Genomic DNA, 11,342 nt, shown 5'->3' with positions numbered 1-11,342 from the left:
GCTCTGTACCCTTGAAAGAAAAGATGGGTTTCATCACTGAAAATTACCTTTTTCCACTGGCTAGTTTTCCAAGATGCATATTTTTTTTGCCCATGCGAGTAGTTTTGCCTTCATTGGAGATGTCAGAAGTTTCTTTACTGGCTTTGTTGCCCTACGACCAATTTCCAGAAGCCTGCGTCATACAGTCGAATCGCTAATATCAATATATGAAACTGAAGCTGAGGGGGCAGCTAGCTGTTATTTTCTGACTAAAACCAGTCAAACCACATTTTGTTACTCAAAGTTGTACACTTACCTGTTCAAAGCAGTTAAAACTTGTTTGAATCACTGACTGGTAGCCAACGTACGATTTTACTTAAAAAATGCTGTTCCACTTAATTTGCACAGAACTGTGTATATACAGTTAGGTCCAGAAATATTTGGACAGTGACACAATTTTCGCGAGTTGGGCTCTGCATGCCACCACATTGGATTTGAAATGAAACCTCTACAACAGAATTCAAGTGCAGATTGTAACGTTTAATTTGAAGGTTTGAACAAAAATATCTGATAGAAATTGTAGGAATTGTACACATTTCTTTACAAACACTCCACATTTTAGGAGGTCAAAAGTAATAGGACAAATAAACCAAACCCAAACAAAATATTTTTATTTTCAATATTTTGTTGCAAATCCTTTGGAGGTAATCACTGCCTTAAGTCTGGAACCCATGGACATCACCAAAGGCTGGGTTTCCTGCTTCTTAATGCTTTTCCAGGCCTTTACAGCCGCAGCCTTCAGGTCTTTCTTGTTTGTGGGTCTTTCCGTCTTAAGTCTGGATTTGAGCAAGTGAAATGCATGCTCAATTGGGTTAAGATCTGGTGATTGACTTGGCCATTGCAAAATGTTCCACTTTTTTGCACTCATCAACTCCTGGGTAGCTTTGGCTGTATGCTTGGGGTCATTGTCCATCTGTACTATGAAGCGCCGTCCGATCAACTTTGCGGCATTTGGCTGAATCTGGGCTGAAAGTATATCCCGGTACACTTCAGAATTCATCCGGCTACTCTTGTCTGCTGTTATGTCATCAATAAACACAAGTGACCCAGTGCCATTGAAAGCCATGCATGCCCATGCCATCACGTTGCCTCCACCATGTTTTACAGAGGATGTGGTGTGCCTTGGATCATGTGCCGTTCCCTTTCTTCTCCAAACTTTTTCTTCCCATCATTCTGGTACAGGTTGATCTTTGTCTCATCTGTCCATAGAATACTTTTCCAGAACTGAGCTGGCTTCATGAGGTGTTTTTCAGCAAATTTAACTCTGGCCTGTCTATTTTTGGAATTGATGAATGGTTTGCATCTAGATGTGAACCCTTTGTATTTACTTTCATGGAGTCTTCTCTTTACTGTTGACTTAGAGACAGATACACCTACTTCACTGAGAGTGTTCTGGACTTCAGTTGATGTTGTGAACGGGTTCTTCTTCACCAAAGAAAGTATGCGGCGATCATCCATCACTGTTGTCATCCGTGGACGCCCAGGCCTTTTTGAGTTCCCAAGCTCACCAGTCAATTCCTTTTTTCTCAGAATGTACCCGACTGTTGATTTTGCTACTCCAAGCATGTCTGCTATTTCTCTGATGGATTTTTTCTTTTTTTTCAGCCTCAGGATGTTCTACTTCACCTCAATTGGGAGTTCCTTAGACCGCATGTTGTCTGGTCACAGCAACAGCTTCCAAATGCAAAACCACACACCTGTAATCAACCCCAGACCTTTTAACTACTTCATTGATTACAGGTTCACGAGGGAGACTCCTTCAGAGTTAATTGCAGCCCTTAGAGTCCCTTGTCCAATTACTTTTGGTCCCTTTAAAAAGAGGAGGCTATGCATTACAGAGCTATGATTCCTAAACCCTTTCTCCGATTTGGATGTGAAAACTCTCATATTGCAGCTGGGAGTGTGCACTTTCAGCCCATATTATATATATAATTGTATTTCTGAACATGTTTTTGTAAACAGCTAAAATAACAAAACTTGTGTCACTGTCCAAATATTTCTGGACCTAACTGTAATATATATAGCTTTGTATCTATCTATCTATCTATATATATATATATTCATTCAGAATGTATATAGCTTATATATATAGCTTTGTTTCTCTTGCTCTATAAACTAATCACTGAAGCCTTATGAGGCGATACATTACAAGTAATGTGCCCATTCGGCCTGCATAAACAATTGGTGGAGGCAAGCTAGTTTCTCTTGGGTTATTGCGGAGCTTAGCAGTGACCATACTGAAGTATATATACGGTATATTCCATGTGTTGATACCAGATGTGTATATACTATACATTCACTGTGAAAGCGCCTAGTAAACAGCCTAGTAGCGAATGCAGCAGTTGCCTCATCCATCAGTCGCCAGTGAATTGTGTAATTAAGAAAGCCGCGGAGACACCATCACGTGTTTCTCAATGCTGCCAGGAAACTAGCCAGGTCTTTCACCGGGAAGGAACAACCACGGGTAAGGGCAGTCTCCAGTCAAGGAGACCACCTATACCAAACATGGTATCCATCCACAGACAGCCGTTTCGGGGTATTTGCCCCTCATCAGTGTGGAGTAGGAATCTGGCTAGTGGGGGCAATGTCTAGTAAAAGACTACTTAAGCAAGCATTGTTGACCTTAGGGAGATCAACATATCCACTGCGCAGACACCATCACGTGTTTCTCAACGCAGTGATTCTAGAGCAACGCCCCCTGGGAAGTATGCAAATAAGAAAGCCGCGGAGACACCATCACGTGTTTCTCAACGCTGCCAGGAAACTAGCCAGGTCTTTCACCGGGAAGGAACAACCACGCGAAGGGCAGTCTCCAGTCAAGGAGACCACCTATACAAAACATGGTATCCATCCACAGACAGCAGTTTCGGGGTATTTGCCCCTCATCAGTGTGGAGTAGGAATCTGGCTAGTGGGGGCAATGCCTAGTAAAAGACTACTTAAGCAAGCATTGTTGACCTTAGGGAGATCAACATATCCACTGCGGAGACACCATCACGTGTTTCTCAACGCAGTGATTCTAGAGCAACACCCCCTGGGAAGTATGCAAATAAGAAAGCCGCGGAGACCACCTATACCATGTTTGGTATAGGTGGTCTCCTTGACTGGAGACTGCTCTTCCCGTGGTTGTTCCTTCCCGGTGAATGACCTGGCTAGTTTCCTGGCAGCGTTGAGAAACACGTGATGGTGTCTCCGCGGCTTTCTTATTTGCATACTTCCCAGGGGGCGTTGCTCTAAAATCACTGCGTTGAGAAACACGTGATGGTGTCTCCGCAGTGGATATGTTGATCTCCCTAAGGTCAACAATGCTTGCTTAAGTAGTCTTTTACTAGACATTGCCCCCACTAGCCAGATTCCTACTCCACACTGATGAGGGGCAAATACCCCGAAACGGCTGTCTGTGGATGGATACCATGTTTGGTATAGGTGGTCTCCTTGACTGGAGACTGCCCTTACCCGTGGTTGTTCCTTCCCGGTGAAAGACCTGGCTAGTTTCCTGGCAGCATTGAGTAACACGTGATGGTGTCTCCGCGGCTTTCTTATTTGCATACTTCCCAGGGGGCGTTGCTCTAGAATCACTGCGTTGAGAAACACGTGATGGTGTCTCCGCAGTGGATATGTTGATCTCCCTAAGGTCAACAATGCTTGCTTAAGTAGTGAATTGTGTAATGTCCTGACAAATTAAGTGATGTTTTTGACAAAGTGGTGACAACATTGGGATAGCGGTGTGATTCTTACATTTTCCATGCAGCTTCATGATTGTATATTTGTCTTTTGTCATTCCTGTATAATGAAAAAACATGATTTTAATTTTCTGTAGGCCAAAGTTCTTAGATTACTTGCCACAGTGTATCTGGAGTGGGACAGCAGAATATATCATGACAAAGCACTTAATGCCGTTCAACTAGCCAATGAGGTAATTTTTCTTTTTAAAAAAGTGTTTGTAATCTTTATCTTTCTTCTCCTGAGCTCTGAGAATGCAATTAAAAAAACTCATAGAAAAAAGACAACTTTACTTATCGATACCAGATGACAATCCCAAAGTACTACAATATGCAGCTGATCCCCCATGATAAAGGCGTGAGCAGCACAGGTGCAATATACTAATGAAACAGCCACTCTCAAACCTACCTTTCATGGAGTGGGTTGTTGCCTAGTATTATAAATGCACACAGAAAAGGGTTGCATAGGGAGTCAGTTATACAGATGTGTGATGTACGGTGTCTGGCTCACAGCCTATTGATGATGTCCATACTATAAGATCAGGCTGGGTGCCCAGCACTATATAAGTGCACCCCACAGCACAGGAATCCCAATTCACCCAACCAACAGTATAGAGCTTGGCTGCATCCTGCATAAAAATGGAAAAAGGTGCAACAGATAAGATATATACAATACATGAGTTATTAATTGACAAGAGTCATAAAAGTGCACACTTCCACCTCCAAAAGCAGCAAGCAGCTTTTGGGGTTTTTGTTCAACAAAATCTACAAAACCCATTTTTTTTTTTAGGGACCACATCACATTTGAAGTGACTTTGAGACTCATATGTGACAGAAAGTACCTAAAAGTGACACAATCTAAAAAAATACACCCCTTAAACTGCTCAAAACCACATCCAAGATGATAAACCTTTTAGTTGCTTTACACAAACTAAAGCAATGTAAAAGGGAAAAAAATGACAATTTTAATTTTTCCTACAAAAATGTGTCACAGACACAAATGGACTGCAAGGGGTCCACATGCTGTTTTTGAACAGGAGCCCTCTTCTATCGGTGTCTACCCCCTAAATCTGCGGTAATGTTACAGCATGCCAATGGAGTGGTTTGAATACCGTAGCTGTTTCTACAACATTAGCAGTGAATGTCAGGTATATGATTATTATAGCTTCAAATATCTGGTTTTTAATGCAATATCTACATAGGTGTATAGAGGCCCATTTCTAACAACCACCACTCCAGTGTGCTTAATAGTACATTGTGTTTGCTGTTAGAAGGCTAATAGATGTTTAGAAATCCCTTGAAAATCCTTGTGCAAGTATGTTAGCACAGCTGAAAACAGTTTTGCTGATTAGAGAAGCTATAAAACTGACCTTATTTTGAGCTAGTTGAGAATCTGGAGCATTACATTTGTTGGTTCCGTTAAACTCTCAAAATGGCCAGAAAAAGAGAACTTTCATGTGAAACTCAACAGTCTATTCTTGTTCTTAGAAATGAAGATTATTCCATGCGAGAAATTGTCAAAAAATGAAGATTTCCTACAACGGTGTGTACTACTCACTTCAGAGGAGAGCCCAAACAGGCTCTAACCAGAGTAGAAAGAAGTGGGAGGCCCCGCTACACAACTGAGCAACAAGACAAGGACATTAGTCTCTAGTTTGAGAAATCAACAGAACAGGTCCTCAACTGGCAGCTTCATTAAATAGTACCCGGAAAACGCCAGTGTCAACGTCTACAGTGAAGAGGCGACTGCCACTCTTCCCTGAGGGCCAGCATCCCAAAGAAAAAGCCATATCTGAGACTTGCTAATAAAAGGAAAAGAACCTTTTCCTATCCAATAAAATTTCCTTTTCTGCCTGTTGAAATCCTATTATGATTGGGAAAAAACATCAAAACAGAATTTTGCAATATGAATGAATTTTGAAAAATAAAACAGGAAATCCATTTATTCACATGGGAATGATAAACAAGGCAGTGGCCCGACAAAGGAGCGTAACAGAATTTTTTGAATGCCCCCTCCCCCGGGGGGAACTCAGGATAGGAAAAGGTTCATATGGGCAAAAGAACACAGACATTGGACAGAGGAAGATTGGAAAAAAAGTGTTTTGGACAGACGAATCGAAGTTTGAGGTGTTTGGATCACACAGAAGAACATTTGTGAGACGCAGAACTGAAAAGATGCTGGAAGAGTGCCTGACTCCATCTGTCAAGCATGGTGGAGGTAATGTGATGGTTTGGAGTTGCTTTTGTGCTGATAAAGTGGGAGATTTGTACAAGGTAAAAGGGATTTTGAATAAGGAAGGCTACCACTCCATTATGCAACGTCATACCCTGTGGACAGCACTTGATTGGAGCCAATTTCATCCTACAACAGGACAATGACCCAAAGCACACCTCCTAATTATGCATGCACTATTTAGGGAAGAAGCAGGCAGCTGGTATTCTATCTGTAATGAAGTGGGCAGCCCAGGCACCATGAGAGAGGGGATCCACCCTTCAAGGACCGGAAACCTCCAGGATTAAAAGGGGCAGTACCTCTCCCCGCATCAGTTGGATTACAGAGCATGACAGGACCTCCGAAAAAGGGAACATCATTAAGACACCCCACCACCATAACTTCCTCATAAATAGGAGCGAATAATATACTGGTAACCCCTAAGTGCAGGGGGGATGTAAGGGTATAGTCATGGGTTCAGAAAAAACACATTACCGGCAAGTAATTACATATCTTTCCAGCACCCATGACGGCACCATGAGAGAATTACATAGATAATGACTTAGGGAAGGACTAAAGTTTGCACAACCAGTCTCCAAAAGGTGATGTTGGTGAAGGACAAATCAAGTCGGTCAGGTTTGTGCCTTGATATTCGCTAACAATTGTTATGCATTTTTGCTATGGTAATTGGTGTCAGTCATTTACCTGGACTGGGATGGCAATTTGGTCACTTTGCCACTATAGTGGAGGTGCATTGCTATACTGGACCTGCGAGGATCATATGATCAATATTGTGTCACGGAGGTCGGGTTTTTTTTTTAATCTTGTTACTTGTGTAACAGGGTGCCGGGGGTGCCTCGGGGGTTGTAGTCGTGGCCCCTTTGCGTGACAGGCTAACCCCCGGCCCCGCCGTCACTATTGGGACAGGGGATTGTTTTGTGGGGCAGAGTGTGGATGAAGGAAGCACGTTGACAGACGCAGGAAGATTCTGCAGGCGGGCATCAGTTGAACCAAACGGCATTTTATTGCACATAGTTTCACAACAGGCTCAATGCACGAATCTTGTAACACGCAATCACAATTCCTGCAGGGGAAAAACTGCTCCTGTCTTCTCCTCTCAGGGGACCTTGACCGCTACTTCTAGTCTTCTTCACCCGGGCTCCTGCTCCGGCTACCACAGATTTGACCCACACAACTCTGCTTCACCGACTAGGACACTTTCTTTCTCCTTTCTTTTGCTAGCTGCCACCATAGCTCCCACACTCTGCCCCCGTTGCTCTTGCTCCCCCGTCCCGGAATCAACTGCCTCAAACTCAAACTTTCTTCCCCACAGCACTCTCTCTCCCTCCCCTAAGCTGCCGGCTCCTCCTCTCTCCTGCACTGTTTCTATGGGGACAGCCGTCCCACCAGGCCACTAGGGAGGGAAACCCACTAATACAGTAAAAACACAATTTATCATTAACATTAATATTAACAGCTTTATCTACCCCCAGCGTGGGGTGTCTTCAGGGGGGGAAAACTGCGCCTCCTTGTAAGGGGTCCATCCACCCCTTACACTTGTATAACATTTTGAACTTTACTCTATATTAGAAATCCTCTAATTGATCCCTGTGGGATTATTATGATTTGTCACTATAGCCTGGCTTTATATGAACTCATGATTGAGGCACTAGATCAGAAGACTCAAACACGCGGCCTGTGGGCCGCATGCGGCTCCTGAGGCCGCTCGTTGCGGCCCGCAGACCCCGTGACGATCGCGGCCCTATGCTGGGGGTCGGTGCCGGCACAACTTTACTGCAATTAAATCCATTTGCGGTGCCACGGAGAGGAGCTGTCTGCTCTATTTCAGTGGCTACTGCCGGACAATCAGATGCAAGAAGGTGACGTCATACAGCGCCTTCATTTCCTTGCATCTGATTGGCAGGCAGTGGACATTGGTATAGTACAGACATACTTCCTCTGCGCAGCACCGCAAGTGGATTCAATTGCAGTAAAGTCGTGCCGGTGCCGACCCCCAGCATAGGTGCGCTATCATCATGGGCCGCAACAAGCAAGTAAGGTGCATGCTCAAGATCAGGACCCGCTGCGTCCTGGACACGGCGGGTCCTGATTGGCGGGGGCTGCAAGTCTCCTCCGTAGAAGACCACAGCTGCCCGTGCCCTCGATCAGGGTTTGGAGCACTACGGTCTCCTCGCTGTGTTCTGCCTAGGGAGGACGCTTCCGACTCTGCAGCATTAATTCACATGCTGCAGCCTCTGAATACTGCACCGCAGATGCGTTTTCACTGCTGGCCGTACAGTGGACATGGGATTTTTAGAAATCCCTCCACTCTGCTAGTATTGTGCATAGCAGGGTTTTGGACGCAGCTGAAACATGCTGCATCAAAAAAACTCTAAATACTGATCGTGGGCATGCAGGGAATGGAGGAAAGGTGAGGAGAATTTATTTTTTTTTGCATATTACTAAAGGATGAGCAGAATACTGCAGGGTTGGCCACAATACTCCAGGGTTGGCCACAATACTCCAGGGTTGGCCACAATACTACAGGGATGAGCACAAGAATGGCCACAACACTACAGGGCACAATACTACAGGGATGAGCACAAGAATGGCCACAACACTACAGGGCACAATACTACAGGGATGAGCACAATACTACAAGGATGGGCACAATACTACAGAGCACAATACTACAGGGATGGGCACAATACTACAAAGCATAAGGATGAGCAGAATATTACTGGGCACAATACCACAAGGATGAGCACCTTCGTACAGGGCACACGGATGGGGACATTACTGCAGCATGGGCACATTACTACAAGATGTTGGCTATGATTACTATATGATGCTGCTAATTGTAAAATAATATTACAAGGTAATAAAATGTAAAAAAAATATTCAAAATAAAGCATTACTTTTTTTGCCATTAAAAATGCTTTTTTATTTATAAAAACTTAAAAAAGTGCACTTTTGTTATAATAAACAAGCAAAACATGTTTAAAAAAGTGATCCAAAGATCTATAGAAAAAAAATGGATTCATTAAAAATGTCACTGTCTTGCAAATAATGCGGCCCCTCAATTTTTTTTTTCTATATGCGGCCCATTCCCCCAGCTAAGTTTGAGACCCCTGCACTAGATCATATACAAGTAATGAGAATATCACAGGACCTCTGTTCATAGGTGCTACTCTTGTTTGTAATTACCTTCTTTACCATAGACTGTTCTTTTCTCCGTCTCACATGGCTATGGTGGGCTGAAATGTACTCCTTTTCACTTGGAATTTGCTGTTCTTTTCTCCACCCAACCCTCCCCAGTTCTGGAGAGTTATATTTTGCTGTCTCTTTTGCCCTACTATGCCTATTGTTATTATGTTTTTATTAAGTATCTAATAAACTTGAATTTTAATGGACTCATTAGCTTTATTAGTATTCCTGTGGGGATGCAAGTGGTTTAATTGATCTATAGGATGCTATCCTGATAATTTGGCTACAATATGTGGATTGTGTGGTTCTATAAGCTAATGGTCATGAGTGGCCTGGAGCGAGTACCCCCCTGGTGGTTGAGATATTCTACCGTTGCCCGGTTGTCTGACAGAACCTTGACATGGCGACCTATCAGTGACGGCAGGAACTGATCTACCACCCTTTCTACTGCCAGTAATTACCTGGTATTTGAGGAACCTTGAGCTTCTCCTCCAGACCATCTCCCTTGAATGAGATGATTGTGCAAGTGTACTCCCCAACCATACAAACTTGCGTCTGTGGTCAATACCTCTAGTTCTGGGACTATCCAAGGCAAGCCCCCCTTCTTAAATTGGCTGGAATCAGTCAGTCACCAGCAGAGGGACTGCAGCGTGCGAGGGCTGAGAACAATGGGCCTGTCCAGGTGATCCTCCAAGCTTCCTGATGTTCCAAGACATCCCACTGGAGGACTCTAGTGTGTGATTGAGCCCACCGGACTGCCGGGATGGCTGATGTTAAGGAGCCCAGAAGGGACATTGTACCTCAGAGAGATGTGATCGGTCCATAGAACCCGCTCTGGGTTTGGAGAGCTTCCACTTTGGAATCCAGTAGGTGACATCTGAGTGACATCACAGAAAAAAAACAAAAACGAAAAAGGATGTGGTGTAACACGTGGGGAAAATAAAAAAAAAAAAAAAAGACATGACATTCAAGAAAATAGAAAATTCGATTGCTCTCATCAAAACTTCCAAGGCATGACTGGCAAGCTCAGGCCACGCTTCCATTTTTTTTGAAGACTAAGGGTATGTGCGCACGTTGCATTCTATTCCACAGCGTTTAAGTCACTGCATGTGCATTTCAAAACGCAGCCAAAAAGCTGCATTTTGAAAGCATTGTGCCATGCTGAATTCTTGTGGAATTCATGCTTTCTGGATGCTTGCTCTGCCATAGACAGAGTGGGAAAAGCATCCAGAACGCACAAAAGGAGTGACATGTTGCTTTTTAGAACGCAGCATTTTGGCAGCAGCCGAAACACTGTTCTAAAATGCAACGTGCGGATGGAATTTGCACAATCCTGATAGATTGTGCTGGGGACTCAGGACGCATGCAATGCAAAACGCAGCGTAAATGAATGAAAAAAAATGCAACGTGCGCGCATACCCTAAAATGCAGAAGGGTCCAATCCCCCTTATGACATCGATATTGAGCTCTAGATGCTCTTGCACTATACTTTGCAGTCGTTCATTATGTGTCTGACTTCTACTGTTTTGCTGGTGCATGCAATGGTCTAAAAAATGTTGCCAAACCTCACAGAGATTGCTTCTGCCACTTGAACTGCGGCTGCTAATGTTTCTGCGTTGACGATGCGATGTTCCCATGGATGTTATTCTAGAATGAAGACTGTGCCTCACTGCTGTCCTGTGGAAAACTACTGTTAAGATGGTCTACAGGTTTGTTTCAATACTCAAGCATTCCTTTACAGGGAGGAAGCATCTTGCTAAATTTACCGTGGAGCCAACAGAATGGCAACCCAGTAGTTAACACTATTTCTAATACTAACAATATGGACACCATGTTGCAGATATTGCAGCAAGAAGGCGCTCATGTGTTGGATGATTCTATGATGTGGCCTGGCATTTTGATTTTAAAAATCAAGAGATGCATGAGTGACAGGAGTAGGCCTCTTGCTCCCAGAACCCTGGCACTACAGAAATGAAAATTTGGAGACCCATTTTTTAGTCTTGAGATTAAAAGCCTTTCAGGCAGACAGTAGGACAGTGGCATCAATTACCCCCAATAGTGTGTTCGATCACCAGGGAAGTATGGTCCATGCAATACAGGATGTGGCCTGGTACTTCCATCTTAAAATGTGATCATACCGTGACTGCGAAGGCACATTCAGGC

At 43.8% G+C, this 11,342-nt stretch overlaps 1 protein-coding gene across 1 annotated transcript in view; it reads left to right on the top strand.

Moving 5' to 3' along the window:
* Positions 1-11,342, top strand: part of TEX11 (testis expressed 11) — a 1,632,405-nt gene that overhangs the window by 551,664 nt on the left and 1,069,399 nt on the right. Inside the window, exon 10 of the mRNA XM_075324897.1 lies at positions 3,859-3,954. Coding sequence (XP_075181012.1) covers positions 3,859-3,954 — 96 coding nt within the window. The remainder of the gene's footprint in view (positions 1-3,858; positions 3,955-11,342) is intronic.

This window comes from Anomaloglossus baeobatrachus, chromosome 9, assembly GCF_048569485.1.
Source record: "Anomaloglossus baeobatrachus isolate aAnoBae1 chromosome 9, aAnoBae1.hap1, whole genome shotgun sequence".
NCBI classification, from domain to species: domain Eukaryota; kingdom Metazoa; phylum Chordata; class Amphibia; order Anura; family Aromobatidae; genus Anomaloglossus; species Anomaloglossus baeobatrachus.
The sequence above is the reverse complement of the archived record's forward strand: the minus strand, read 5'-3'. Positions and strand labels throughout refer to the sequence as shown.